Source organism: Aquarana catesbeiana, linkage group LG05 (assembly GCF_042186555.1).
Source record: "Aquarana catesbeiana isolate 2022-GZ linkage group LG05, ASM4218655v1, whole genome shotgun sequence".
Taxonomy (NCBI): Eukaryota; Metazoa; Chordata; class Amphibia; order Anura; family Ranidae; genus Aquarana; species Aquarana catesbeiana.
In genome coordinates, this window is record NC_133328.1 from 651,082,603 (window position 1) to 651,098,475 (window position 15,873).

General features: G+C 43.8%; 1 protein-coding gene across 8 annotated transcripts in view; it reads left to right on the forward strand.

Moving 5' to 3' along the window:
* The window catches only part of LOC141145694 (mucin-13-like), a 76,996-nt gene that overhangs the window by 5,902 nt on the left and 55,221 nt on the right, over nucleotides 1–15,873 (forward strand). For 4 of the 8 annotated variants that reach the window (XM_073632560.1, XM_073632561.1, XM_073632565.1 and 1 more), the window contains exons 2-6: nucleotides 3,129–3,239; nucleotides 3,490–3,600; nucleotides 5,707–5,817; nucleotides 6,109–6,219; nucleotides 13,057–13,161. In XM_073632560.1, coding sequence (XP_073488661.1) covers nucleotides 3,129–3,239; nucleotides 3,490–3,600; nucleotides 5,707–5,817; nucleotides 6,109–6,219; nucleotides 13,057–13,161 — 549 coding nt within the window. The remainder of the gene's footprint in view (nucleotides 1–3,128; nucleotides 3,240–3,489; nucleotides 3,601–5,706; nucleotides 5,818–6,108; nucleotides 6,220–13,056; nucleotides 13,162–15,873) is intronic. The other 4 variants (XM_073632562.1, XM_073632568.1, XM_073632563.1 and 1 more) reach the window with 3 other exon arrangements.

Below are 15,873 nucleotides of genomic sequence, written 5' to 3' on the forward strand. Positions count from 1 at the left end.
TCACAAAGCAGCTCTTCTATGAGAACAAACCGGTGATAAAGGTATTAATCTTTATTAGAGACTATCCAAAATAATAAAGTTCTCAATATAAACAATTATCACAATACAACCCTATTCCCAGTACATATTAAAAAGACCTATAGTCTCGAGAGGACATAGGTGGCCACCATATTCTAAATTCACCTCACACAACTCTCACTCTCACACACACATACACCATTAGATTTCAATCGATCACAAGATCGATAGAGATTGTGGGTATAAACGTTAGGTGATCAAGGGAAATTTGTCAATAGAGATGACTAAAGTAGTCTTATGAGTATGGACACTCTCGATCGTGGGTAGTTTAACCAAAATTTGAAATTATAGATGGTATAAAGTGCAGGTGTGGTGAGGGAGTTCCATATAGTTTCCGTAACACTAACTTGTGACAATTGCAGCTTCAATTTGACGATGTATGCACAGTCTGTTTAAGAAACACCAGTAATGGAGTAACACAGCAGGTGGAGCGTAAGGTTTAAGCGGTGTACGAAAAAGTAAATCTGACTTTACCATAAGCTGGAGTGGTGCAGTAGACAGCACATCATGTCAGGTGGCGAAGGCAAAACGTACAATTACCGGCATCCAGGGAAGATCCTCACGATCCATAGATCACTGTCACCGATGCTGCAGGACGGAATCCCGCTCACTACACACAGAGCGGCGTCAGAGTTGGCGAGCATGTCCAAAGTATACTAAACAAGGATGATGACAGACCTCTATCATTGCACTTTTTGGAGAAACATGATGGTGACCCTAATGGCCTTAAGTGTAAAGGCATTTACAAACTAAATCTGCCCCCACGGAGGGGTGACTTTGACAAAGTGCTATATCAAAAGGAAAAGATGTGGATATTTATGTTAAAAAGCATGCAGCCACGAGGCCTGAACAACGAATGTAACTTATCAGTCTTTTTGGAACAATAAGAGATATCCCCTACTGAATAGGTGCCTCTTCATGAGGTAGCCTGGGCATATTATTAGGGACTCTTCATATACTAGGACGATGGCAGTAGTTTTCCTGACCACTATCTATGGACTGTTTATGGTTAGTGGTGATACCCTGGGACCTGTTGCCAAAAGCCATTACTGAATGTTGATAATTTCCACCTTACCTGGTATATGAAGTTTCCCCATCCATCTACATGAGTCACCTGTTGTATTTAGAATATTGACAACTCTAATCAAATCTGTAAAGGTTCTCCATGTATATATATGAGTACTATATGTAGATATGGATGCTGCTTGCTTATGGAATTGCTACCTTAATTTTTATCCCAGGTACACAACGGGAATATATGTATATTAGAACTTAGATAATTTCTCTCTAACTCTCTTATGATTAGCTGCTTTGCTGTATCCAGTTCGATGCAACTTTATATGAATGGGCAGTCTTCCCTATGCCTAGGATCTGAGATAATCTCAGCTCTGTGTAGGGTTAAACTTTGAGTGCTCCCCCTTGCACTGTGTGTATCTGTGCACGGGTGAATGATACCATTAATGATTCAAGCGCTGTGGGTTGTTGATCTGGTGTAATCAATTGTTACCTGATTGAAAGGACGATTTAAACCTGGCCAACACATCAATGCGCATGCTCTGAGGAAGCTAGCATATTAGCGAAACATGTAAGCATCTGAAGTTGGTATCCGTGAGGAGGACTTATGGATGGCCACCTATCCACTTACCAAGTAGCCCTCTGAACCTCTCTAGACTCCATCGGTCCGTCAACTAACATCAGAGCCTGACTATTGCAGCTTCTGCAGCGGGCGCTTCTCATGTAACACCAGCGAGGACTTAAACCTACCTGAACAGCTGACAAAGACAAGCATCGGGAACGTAGGAAGCCGCTCTGTGTGTAGTGAGCGGGATTCCGTCCTGCAGCATCGGTGACAGTGATCTATGGATCGTGAGGATCTTCCCTGGATGCCGGTAATTGTACGTTTTGCCTTCGCCACCTGACATGATGTGCTGTCTACTGCACCGCTCCAGCTTATGGTAAAGTCAGATTTACTTTTTCATACACCGCTTAAACCTTACGCTCCACCTGCTGTGTTACTCCATTACTGGTGTTTCTTAAACAGACTGTGCATACATCGTCAAATTGAAGCTGCAATTGTCACAAGTTAGTGTTACGGAAACTATATGGAACTCCCTCACCACACCTGCACTTTATACCATCTATAATTTCAAATTTTGGTTAAACTACCCACGATCGAGAGTGTCCATACTCATAAGACTACTTTAGTCATCTCTATTGACAAATTTCCCTTGATCACCTAACGTTTATACCCACAATCTCTATCGATCTTGTGATCGATTGAAATCTAATGGTGTATGTGTGTGTGAGAGTGAGAGTTGTGTGAGGTGAATTTAGAATATGGTGGCCACCTATGTCCTCTCGAGACTATAGGTCTTTTTAATATGTACTGGGAATAGGGTTGTATTGTGATAATTGTTTATATTTAGAACTTTATTATTTTGGATAGTCTCTAATAAAGATTAATACCTTTATCACCGGTTTGTTCTCATAGAAGAGCTGCTTTGTGACTGTCACATATTTGTTTTTTGAGATTTATAATCAACTCAGGGGACAATCAAATCCTGTTATCTCTGATTTCTTATTTATCCACTATCCGTGATACCGGAGTTAAATCCCCATAAAGGGTAAGGCCAAGGTATGGTCATTATTTCCCATAGAGGAAATACCGGATAGGTGTTTAGGAGTAGTTGAGAATCCTTTCCTTGCTTCTCTTTTTTGATTACACCTAGAAAGAAATACAATGGCAGCTGCAGTGACCTGACTTTTTGGTTACGGTTAGTGTTAGGACTAGCACTGGGATTTGGGTTGGCTTTGTTATGAAAAAAGCCATTGATCATAATATGGGGGAGTGAACTGAGCTGCCATCTTGGGCAGGTCTCCTGGAGCAACTCCAAGAATTCTGAAGGACCCGACCTTCAAGACTAAGACAGATGCAGATGCCAGGACTTGGCATTTCCACGGTTGCCACAACTTTATAATGAAAGAGCCAACCTAATCTTTCCTATTTAAATCTAGGACCCCCTCACCTATCTGAATATTATATCTTTCAGAGACATCTACAAATATCAACAGTGCTGAACAAGTCTCATTCTACGGCACCACAGAGGTGATACCTTTTACCATCAACACTACGGCAGAGACAGGAGGAGCCTCCCACCCAGGTATGGCATCTGATGTCCACACTGTGGCCCCATGTGCAGAACCTTATATGAACCTGATACTACCTGATACTACTTATGATGTAGATCAAAGTTTTGATTGAGGGCCTTATTTTTCTTATAACTAAGTGCTGCTGAGTTTTAGTAGCGTTCATGGAGTTTTCGGGACACAAAAGGTTTTTGGAGAGCCATTAGATGGACAGCTATGACTTAAGATGAGAAGACAATAATGAGTGCAGTATTTATATTACAGAGCCATCGGTGTACAATGCCAGTTCAGACCCAGACTTGTCCTTTTCCACTGGAGGGGAGAACCCTGTCATTACCAACACTACCGCAGACCCTGGAGGAGCCTCCTACCCAGGTTTGGCATCTCATAACCACACAGTAGTGGCCCCCCGGGGGGGGGGGGGATTTCTATAAGGAGAGCCTGGATATGCTTATATGAACCTGATACTAATTAGAATCAGAAGAGTTATCTTTGAAGGCCTTATAACTAAGAACTAATGGGTGAAATTTTGTAAATCTTTTTGTGGATTAGTAGTGTCCATGGAGTTTTCAGGACAATAACATTCGTTGGACAGAGTTATGATTTAAGCCAAAAATAGAATAATGATTGCAGTTTTTATATTACAGATCCATCAATCTATAATGTTGTTTAAGGCTGCACAGCCCAGGTCAGGGGGAAAGGATTAATGTTTTGCTGCCTTTTCCCTGGTGTGTGCGCAGGCTTTAGCTGGGGTCCAGTCCCCCTCCCATGTTCTATAAAAGGGAAGAGGTCTGGATCCTAGGGGGTGTCCAGGGAATGCTGGGGAAATGTATGGAGAACCTACAGTAAAGGCTTGCTGGAACCTATGGTCCGCTGAGGAATGCAAATTCGCTGCACAGGGGAAGTCTCTTAGAGGAAAGTCCAAGCTTGGCAGTGCTCTAACAGAGAAGTTCCAGGTTTTATCCAGCAAATTTGCATTCCATAGCGGATCATAGGCCTTTATTGTAGGTTCTTCATGGTAATGATTGCCCATTTGTTGCCCATGTATTGTAATAATGACCATATTGCTATAATTGAATCCCCTGTATGGGCCTGTCACTATTGAACTATGCCTCTGTTATCCTTGTGTTCAGCTGAGGAGCACTATGTGTGCTGCTCTCATCATGTTTGGCTAAGGGGAGCACTATGTGTTTTGCTCTCATCATGTTTGGCTACGGGGAGCACTATGTGTTTTGCTCTCAACATGTTTGGCTACAGGGAGCACTGTGTTTTCTGCTCTCATCATGTGTGGCTACGGGGAGCACTATGTGTGCTGCTCTCATCATGTTTGACTACGGGGAGTGCTATGTGTTTTGCTCTCATCGTGTTTGGCTACGGGGAGCACTGTGTGTTCTGCTCTCATCATGTTTTGGCTATGGGGAGCATTATGTGTGCTGCTACTAAACCCATAATTCTCCATGGAGCACCTTTTACTGCTTGCATGGAGGGAGTCTCATGGCTTGCATTGGAGGTTTGTTTTTTTTTCAGTAAAATGTTCCCTAAACTGGCTGGGTGAACCTACTGAATAATTTCAATGAAGTTTCAGTAAAGATAAAAATTCCAGTTTTGCAGCTAAATTATTCACCCCCAACCCCGAAATGTCTCCCTTCATCCCTGCTCCTCATTATCTCAATTTTTGTATGTCTAGAAATAGGCTCAATGTACCCCAACCTAGTGGGGGATCACAGTCACCCCCAGCACTTTGGCAGGGACAGGAGGAGCCTCCCACCCAGGTAGGGCATCTCTCTGATGCACATTTGCTCCATGAGGAACCTTTATGTGGAAAACCTGAATATTTTCATATGAACCTGATACTATATAGAGCAGAATTTAGATCAGAGTTATCACTGAGGGGCTCGTTTTTCTTAAAGCTAAGTGCTGCTGGGTAAACCTTTTTTGGTCCATGAAGTTTTCAAAACTCAAAGATTATTTGGAGAACCTCTAGTTGGACAGCTATGACTAATGCCGTGTACACACGGGCGGACTTTTCGACCGACAGACTTTCCAGCGGACTTTCGATGGACTTTTGACGGACTTCCGACTGACTTTTTAACAAACGGACTTGCCTACACACGATTACACCAAAGTCCGATGGATTTGTACGTGATGACGTACACCGGACTAAAATAAGGAAGTTGATAGCCGGTAGCCAATAGCTGCCCTAGCGTCGTTTTTTGTCCGTCGGACTAGCATACAGACGAGCGGATTTCTGGGTCCGGCTGAGTTACGATGTAAAGATTTGAAGCTTGTTTCAAATCTAAAGTCCGTCAGATTTGCGACTGGAAAAGTCCGCTGAAGGTCCGGTGAAGCCCACACACGATCGGATTGTCCGCCGGATTTGGTCCGTCGGCGTCCGTCGGACCAGTCCGGTCAAAAAGTCTGACCGTGTGTACACTGCATTAGACTCAGAAAACAATAATAATTGCAATATTTATATTGCAGAGACATCGGTGTACAATGCCAGTGCAGGCCCAGACTTGTTCTTGCCCACCAGAGAGGAGCTTCCTGGCATCGGTAATGCTACAGCAGAGACAATAGGAGCTTTCCACCCAGGTATGGCATCTGGTGTCCACATAGTGGCTCCATGGGGGAACTTCTATATGAAGAATCTGGATAAGCTCATATGAACCAGATACTATATAACATAGGATTTAGATCAGATTGATCATTGAGGGTCTTGTTTATCTTACAATTAAGAGCTGCTGGGTTTCATAGTTTTACTTTTTATGGTTTCAGTAGCATTCATACAGTTTTCAGGAAACAGAAAGTCTTTGGAGAGCCGCTAGTTGGACAACTATGAATTATGCAGAGAAGACAGATATAATTTCAGTATTTCTATTACAGATCCATCGATGTACACTGCCAGTGCAGGCCCAGACCTTTCCTTCCCCACTGAAAAGAAGAACCCTGTCACCACCAACCCTACAACAGAGACAGGAGGAGTCTCCCACCCAGGTATGACATCTGATATCCACACAGTGTCCCCATGGGGGGAAATTTCTATGTGGAGAACATAGATATGCTCATATAAACCTGATACTATATAGAGTGGACTCTAGATCAGTGTTTTCACTGAGGGGCTCATTTCTCTTAAACCTAAGAGCTGCTGAGTGAAATGTTTAAGACTTTTTTTGGCCCATGGAGCTTTTGGGACTAATGGATTCTTCGGAGAGCCTGTAGGGGGGCTGCGGGTGGTAATTGGTAGGTGGGCAATGATGGACCTTGCCTCCATGCTTCCTGTTAACTCATTGGGTGCCAAGTTCTGGGTCACATAAGAGGACTACCCACCTGGGGTGAGTTCTTTGGGCAATGCCAGGTGGTGTCCGGGGTCACTTATCATGGCACAGGGGCAACACCTCCCCCAAAGGCATGCTCACCAATGCCCAGGACCAGGCAGGGACCACGGTCATGTGAAGAGTCAAACATTAAGGCAGTCCCCCAACTCAGAGATGAGCCACTTGTGTGTGGTGTTGTATGCGCAGTCTCTCCGGAAGATGTTGTCCCTTGTCCTACACACATGTACAGGTGTATTTGTTGCATTAGGAGGGACATGCAGAGCCCATGCCCACTCCACCAGTCAGCCTACCTCTGTTACCTCACTCCCAGTAACAGAATAGGGTCCTGCCGAGCAGCCAGCACAGACCTCATTCATGCTCTCACCTAACTATTGCCTTGCGTACCTAGTGACCAGGCCATAGCTCTCAAAAAATGCCGTTCCGCTCCTAGAGACCAGCGGAGACAGACAGCTAGGGAGGGAGTTTGAACACCAAACTCCTTTGCTACTGCAGGACCCGTCAGCTAACCAGGTACCATGCCAATGACTGGTTGCTGTTTCCTCCTGTGGTTACCCATAGCAACGTCCTTCTCTTCTTAGACTCAGGCTAACCTTGTATTACAGTGATATCCACAAACTCCCAATGTACTATTTCAGACCCTGGTTCCTTGGAGAGACCCTTGAGTAACTTCAGACCAGGCCTTGAGCAGTTGAAACAACTTTACTGAACTTTTGGCAGAACATGTATAACATGAAATAACGTCTTTCCCCTAACTGAACCTAACTGTGGCTGCCCCAGGTTACCTGCACAGGTGAAGTCTCTTAGAGGAAAGTCCAAGTTTGGCGGTGCTCTAACAGATAAGTCCATGTTCTAGGTTTCTTCTGATAAACAGAGTTCCATAGCGGACCAATGGTCCCAGCAAGTCTTTAGCGTAGGTTCCCCATGCATTTCCCCAGAGATCCTTAGACGTCCCTAGAATCCGGAACCTTCCCTTTTATAGATCACAGGAGGGAGGCTGGACCCCAGCGAAAGCCTCTGCACAAACTGGGGTAAAGGCAGCAAAACATTAATCCTTTCCCCCTGACCAGGGCAGCCGGGTGCTATCTACACACACACAGTAGGCCTCCTGCCCACAAGCCTCTAGTTGGACAGCTCTGTCATTGATGTACAATGCCAGTGAATACCCAGACTTGGCCCTTTCCACCAAAGAAGAGATCCCTGTCACCACCAACCTTACAGAAGAGACATTTGAGGACCCCCATCCAGGTATGCCATCCCAAGTCTCTATAGTGGCTCCATGGTGAAACCTTCTGTGTGGAGAACCTGGAATCTCTATGAATCTGATAATATATAAAGAGGAGTGTAGATCAAAACTTTAATTGAGGGCATCATTTCTCTCATCACTTACAGCTGATTGGTTAAATTTTTAAACTTTTGCTGGGTTTAGCAGTATTTTAGTAGATATTGAAAGGAACAAGGCGTAGTGTGACCATTGTCCATTAGTTGCCCGCATATTGAAATGCTTTTTCCTGCGTATTGCAATGATTGCACATTTGTTGCCCATGTATTGTAATAATGACCATATTTCTATAATTGAATCCCCTGTGTGGGCCTGTCACTATTAAACTATGCCTTAGTTATCCCTGTGTTCGGCTGAGGAGCACTATGTGTGCTGCTCTCATCATGTTTGGCTAAGGAGAGCGCTATGTGTGCTGCTCTCATCATGTTCAGCTGAGGAGCACTATGTGTGCTGCTCTGTGATCATGTTCGGCTGAGGAGCACTGTGTGCTGCTCTCATCATGTGTGATTAAGGAGAGCGCTATGTGTGCTGCTCTCATCATGTTCGGCTAAGGAGAGCACTATGTGTGCTGCTCTCATCATGTTTGGCTAAGGGGAGCGCTATGTGTGCTGCTCTCATCATGTTTGGCTAAGGAGCACTATGTGTGATGCTCATCGTGTTTGGCTAAGGAGAGCACTATATGTCCAAACAAAAGAACTTGCTGCTCCAGGTGAGACAGGAAGCCTAATGATTTCACGGGTGCCCACCTCGGCTCGCCTCCGCATACGATCAACACTGAAGAAAACGAACATCCCAAGTGTTACAGACAGTTCAAATGGTAGACGCGTTTCACACACTAACAGGTGCGCTTATTCATTGCCAGTGTGTGAAACGCGTCTACCATTTGAACTGTCTGTAACACTTGGGATGTTCATTCATTAAATAAGAATTTTGATGGATCTTGGAGTGCATCCATTTCTTCAGTGTAGAGCACTATATGTGCTGCTCTCATCATGTTTGGCTAAGGAGAGCACTATGTGTGCTGCTCTCATCATGTTTGGATAAGGAGAGCACTATGTGTGCTGTTATCATCATGTTTGGATAAGGAGAGCACTATGTGTGCTGCTCTCATCATGTTTGGATAAGGAGAGCACTATGTGTGCTGCTCTCATCATGTTTGGATAAGGAGAGCACTATGTGTGCTGTTATCATCATGATTGTACAATGCTAGTGCAGGCCCAGATTTGTCCTGCCCCACCAGAGATGAGAACCCTGGCATCGGCAATGCTACAGCAGAGAGAGGAGGAGCCTCCTACCCGGGTATGGCATTTGATGTCCACATAGTGGCCCCATGGGGGGAACTTCTATATGAAGAATCTGGATATGCTCATATAAGGCTGATACTATATAACATGGGATTTACATAGTTACATAGTGGGTAAGGTTGAATATAGACAACAGTCCATCCAGTTCAACCTGTGTAGATGTGTGTGCCTGTAGAAAATAATTTCCCATATCCCTGTATAATGTTTTAGCGGAGATGCATGTCCAAGAGTCTTTTAAAACTATCCCTACTGCCTGCCGACACCACCGATTGTGGAAGGGAGTTCCACATTCTTTTCACCCTGACTGTGAAAAAAAACCCCTACACAGCTTAAGGTTAAACCGCTTCTCTTCCAGTCTCATCATGTGGCCCTGTGTCTTCTAATGACCTGTACATACGACCGGTTTTGCAGTCGAAATAAACTCTGAAGGTTTTTCCGACGGAATTACGCTCAAGCTGTCTTGCCTACACACAGTCACACCAAAGTCCGACCGTCCAGAACGCGGTGACGTACAACACGTACGACGGGACTAGAAAACGGAAGTTCAATAGCCAGTTGCCAATAGCTTCCGTCTCGTACTTGCTTCAGAGCATGCGTCGTTTTTGGTACGTCGGAACAGCATACAGACGAGCGGGTTTCCCGATAGTAATTAGTTCCGTCGGAAAAAATTTAGAACATGTTCTCTATCTAAGTCCGTCTGAATTTTCGACGGAAAAAGTCCAATGGGGCCTACACACGATCGGAATATATGAAAAGCTCCCATCGGACTCTTTCTGTCGGAAATTCCGCTCGTGTGTACGCGGCATTACTCTCCCTGGGACTGAAAAGTTTCATACTTACGCTGGGATCACCGTTGAGATATTTGTATATCACTATCATATCTCCTCTCAAGCTTCTCTTCTCCAGGGAGAACAAATGTAGTGCTTGTAGTCATTTCTATCCAAGAACAAAGCTTATAGTCTATGCCTCAGACCTCAGTTGGTAGATTAAAGCTTACAGATTAAATTAAGACCTAGTTGTATATTGGGTGGAACTCCGCTTTAAGCATTTGTGGGGGACTCTAACAAATGCTTTTGCAAAATTCAGGTACACCACATCCACCGGCCTATCACAGTCCAGATGGCAGCTCACTTCCTCGTAGAATGCTAATAGGTTGGTTTGGAAAGAGCGACCCTTCATAAACCCATGCTGATTACTACTAATGATACTGTTTTCATCAGCAAATTCCTGGATATAGTCCCTTATCATTTCCTTAAATAGTTTACATACTATCGATGTTAGGCTGACAGGCCTAAAGTTTCCAGGAATATGTCTTTGCCCTTCTTTGAATATTGGTACCGTTTGGGCTTTCCGCCAATCAGCTGGTACCAATCATGTCAGTTTGCTGTCCATGAAGATTAAGAATAGCGGTCTGCATATAACCTGACTGAGTTCTTTGAGGTCTCCCAGGTGTAAGCCATCCGGTCCAGGACATAGTTACATAGTTGGTGAGGTTGAAAAAAGACACCAGTCCATCAAGTCCAACCTATGTGTGTGATTATATGTCAGTATTACATTGTATATCCCTGTATGTTGCGGTCGTTCAGGTGCTTATCCAATATTTTCTTGAAACTATCAGTGCTCCCCACTGAGACCACCACCTGTGGAAGGGAATTCCACATCCTTGCTGCTCTTACAGTAAAGAACCCTGTACATAGTTTATGGAGATATATTTATGTTAAGCTTCTCTAATTCTTTCCGTATTCCGACTTCTGTTAGCCACAAGTGTAGATCCTGTGATGTGTTACTAACAATACAGCCATGGTTGTTATACCCCTCATTTTTCTGTGTGAAGATTGAGGAGAAGAAAGAATTTAGTACAGCTGCATTCTCCTTGTCATCAGTTCCTCGTCCTTTGTGGGGCCTATGTGTTCTGACCTCGCCTTTTTACTGTTAATATATTTAAAACATTTTTTCGGATTGATTTTACTTTCCTCCGCTATGTGTCTCGCATAGTCTTTTTTAGCCGCCGTGATTGCGTTCTTACACTTCTTATTGCATTCCTTGTAGTGTTGGAATGCGGACACTAACTCCTCCACTTTGTACTTTTTTAAGGAGAAGTATGTTTTTTTTTTTTTTTTTTTTTTTCAGATTCATACTTACCTAGGTGGATGCAGCATTGGTCCCACGGGCGCCTCTAACACTGAGAAACGAGCGATCGAACACCACCGATCGCTCGGTTCTCAGAGCTTCACGAACAATGAGCTGGTGACTGTCAGTCACAGCTCTCCACTCTGCCCCCTCTGCCTCCTCACTCACTGAAGCGCTGGGCTGTGGAGGTGGTGGGTGGCGGCCGCCTCAGGCTCTCAGTGGTTCGCTGAGAGCCTGAGCTGGGTGTCGGTCCAGGGATTTGGTTGTGATGATGAGCCTGGACCGAGTTCTGTGACGTCAGCACAAAGCGGATTTCAGCCCGTTCTGTGCTGAAAAATGGGTCACAGGAGTGCAAAACAAACTGCACTCTTGTGATCCACAGGAGACATACAGCCAAATACGCTTTCCCCCGTACTTCTCCTTTAAAGGACATTTTTTGTCCTTAATATTAATTTTTATGTATTGGTTCAGCCACCCAGATTTAACCCTTGTTCTTCTATATTTATTGCTCCTCGGAATGCACTCTGTGATACTTTTATTTAATATGTTCTTAAAGCACTAAGCATTCCCATTTTCCTTTGTGTTCAACGTTTCAAGGATTTGGTCCCACTTAATATCTTGTTGTATTAAGCACAGTTTAGAAAAGTTGGCTCTTTTGAAGTTTAGTGTTCTTGTACTCCCCTCGTTCCTCATCACCCCAGCAACAATAGACCCCCAGCAGCAACAACAGATCACCCAGTAGCCAACATCAATAGACCTCTCCCTCAACAGTAGATCCCTTCCAGTAACAATTGACCCCCCACCAGCAACAATAGACCTACCCAGCAAGAATAGACCCCCATGCAAAAATAGATCCTTACTAGCGACAATAGATTCCCCAAGCATCCAGCGTCAATAGACCCTCCAGCACACCCCAGCACTCCTTTCCATTACATACGTTCATTGCTGGAGGTGCCAGAACTGCGTTCCCCCGCGTTCCTGCTGAAAGAAAAGCCCTGGACCTAGCAATACATCATTTCTAGTCGACGAATCCACCCATTGGGACCTGTCCTGTAAGACATTTAAGAAATGGTGGGCCTTTATTGAGTGCGCTGTCCCCTCAATGTCGGGGGTAGTTGAAGTCCCCCCCCATCGCAATGACATTTCCCTGCCTCGTTGGCATCTCTTACTGTGAAAGGAGATCCAACTCCACATCTTCCTTTAGGTTAGGAGGCCTCTAACATACCCTCCACTATTCATTTCCACCTTAATTCTACACTTTGGAGTTCCACCCATACAGACTCCACCTCCCCCCTTGCCCCATCACTGATGTCATTCCTCTCTTCTACCCGTAAATCACTCCTGATATATAGACACACCCCTCCCCGTCCCTCCGATACAAGGAATACCCCTGGATGTTTGCCAGCCAGTTATGTGAGCTGTCAAACCAAGTTTCTGTTATTCCCGTGAAGTCCACAGCCTCCTCGTGTAATAGCAGCTCCAGTTCCTCCATTTTATTGGCTAGGCTCCTGCCATTTGTGAACATTCCCCTGAGTCTTGTACTGGTACATATTATTTTCTCCATATGATTTCTTTGGCTTCGTTTTTGATTTTATAACTCATTTAGATCAGAACGATCATTTCTCTTACAGACAAGAGCTGCTGGGTTCAATATCATTATTTTTTATAGTTTTAGTAGCATCCATGGAGATTTCAGGAAGCAGAAAGTTTTTGGAGAGCCGCTAGTTGGACAACTATAAATTATGCAGAGAAGACAGTAATGATTACAGTATTTCTATTACAGATCCATCGATGTACACTGCCAGTGTAGGCCCGGACCTTTCCTTCCCCACTGAAGTGAAGAACCCTGTCACCACCAACCCTACAACAGGAGGAGTCTCCCACCCGGGTATGGCATCTGATATCCACACAGTGTCCCCATGGGGGGAAATTTCTATGTGGAGAACATGGATATGCTCATATGAACCTGATACTATATAGAGTGGACTGTAGATCAGAGTTATCATTGAGGGCCTCAGTTCTCCTAAACCTGAGAGTTGCTGGGTGAAATGTTTAAGACTTTTTTGGTCTATGGAGCTTTTTGGTCTTTTGTAGAGTCTCTAGGTGGACAGCTATGACTTAGGCTAAAACATTAGGGAAAACATTAATGATTGCAGTATTTACAGTTGTGCTCATAAGTTTACATACCCCGGCAGAATTTATGATTTCTTGGCCATTTTTCAGAGAATATGAATGATAACTCAAAAACTTTTCTTTCACTCGTGGTTAGTGTTTGGCTGAAGCCATTTATTATCAATGATCTGTGTTTACTCTTTTTATATCATAATCACAACAGAAACTACCCAAATGACCCTGATCAAAAGTTTACATACCCTGGTGATTTTGGCCTGATAACATGCACACAAGTTGACACAAAGGGGTTTGAATGGCTATTAAAGGTAACCGTCCTCACCTGTGATCTGTTTGCTTGTAATTAGTGTGTGTGTATAAAAGGTCAATGAGTTTCTGGACTCCTGACAGACCCTTGCATCTTTCATCCAGTGCTGCACTGAGGTTTATTATCCATTAACTGTGTTTACTCTTTTTATATCATAATCACAACAGAAACTACCCAAATGACCCTGATCAAAAGTTTACATACCCCCAGTTCTTAATACGGTGTATTGCCCCCTTTACCATCAATGACGGCTTGAAGTCTTTTGTGGTATTTGTGGATGAGGCTCTTTATATTCTCAGATGGTAAAGCTACCCATTCCTCTTGGTAAAAAGCCTCCAGTTCCTGTAAATTCATGGGCTGTCTTCCATGAACGGCAGGTTTGAGATCTCCCCAGAGTGTCTCAGTGATATTGAGGTCAGGAGACTGAGATGGCCACTCCAGAACCTTCACTTTATTCTGCTGTAGCCAATGAAAGGTGGACTTGGCCTTGTGTTTTGGATCATTGTCATGTTGGAATGTCCAAGTACGTCCCGTGCGCAGCTTCCTGGCTGATGAAGGCAAATGTTCCTCCAGTATTTTTTGATAACATACTGCATTCATCTTGCCATTCATTTTGACCAAATTTCCTGTGCCTTTGTAGCCCACACATCCCCAAAACATCACCGATCCACCTCCGTGTTTCACAGTAGGGATGGTGGACCTTTCATCATAGGCCTGGTTGACAAATGTAGTGTTTATGGTTGTGGCCAAAAAGCTACATTTTGGTCTCATCACTCCAAATGACTTTGTGGCAGAAGGTTTGAGGCTTGTCTCTGTGCTGTTTGGCGTATTGTAAGTGGGATACTTTGTGACATTTGTGTAGTAATGACTTTCTTCTGGAGACTCGACCATGCAGCCCATCTTTCTTCAAGTGCCTCCTTATTGTGCATCTTGAAACAGCCACACCACATGTTTTCAGAGAGTCCTGTATTTCACCTGAAGTTATTTATGGGTTTTTCTTTTCATCCCGAACAATTTTCCTGGCAGTTATGGCTGAAATTTTAGTTGGTCTACCTGACCGTGGTTTGGTTTCAACAGAACCCCTCATTTTCCACTTCTTGATTAGAGTTTGAACACTGCTGATTGGCATTCTCAATTCCTTGGATATCTTTTTATATCCCTTTCCTGTTTTATACAGTTCAACTACCTTTTCCCGCAGATCCTTTGACAATTCTTTTGCTTTCCCCATGACTCAGAATCCAGAAACCTCAGTGCAGCACTGGATGAAAGATGCAAGGGTCTGTCAGGAGTCCAGAAACTCATTGACCTTTTATACACACACACACACTAATTACAAGCAAACAGATCACAGGTGAGGATGGTTACCTTTAATAGCCATTCAAACCCCTTTGTGTCAACTTGTGTGCATGTTATCAGGCCAAAATCACCAGGGTATGTAAACTTTTGATCAGGGTCATTTGGGTAGTTTCTGTTGTGATTATGATATAAAAAGAGTAAACACAGATCATTGATAATAAATGGCTTCAGCCAAACACTAACGATGAGTGAAAGAGAAGTTTTTGTGTTATCATTCATATTCTCTGAAAAATGGCCAAGAAATCATAAATTCTGCCAGGGTATGTAAACTTATGAGCACAACTGTATATTGCAGAGCCATCGATGGATAATGCCAGTGCAGACCCTGACTTGTCCCTTGGAGAGGAAAACCCTGTCACCACCAATACTACAGAAGAGACAGGAGGAGCCTCCAGCCCAGGTATGCCATCCCAAGTCTCTATAGTGGCTCCATGGTGGAAACTTCTGTATGGAGAACCTGGAATCTCTATGAATCCAACAATATATATAAAGAGGAGTGTAGATCAAAACTTTCACTGAGGGCATCATTTATCGCAAAATGTTTAAACTTTTTTGGGTGAAGTAGTATTTTAGTAGAAATTGAAAGGCGTATTGTGACCATTGTCCATTAGTTGCCCACATATTGTAATGATTGCTTCTCTTTCTGCATATGGTAACGATTGCCCATTAGTTCCCCATGTTTTGTAATAATGACCATATTACTGTAATTTAATTCCCTGTGGACCTCTCACTTTTGAACATGCTTTTGTTATCATTAAAGGTCTTTAGGTTCACCCAGCTGCCTTAAAAAAATTAAAATGAAAAAAA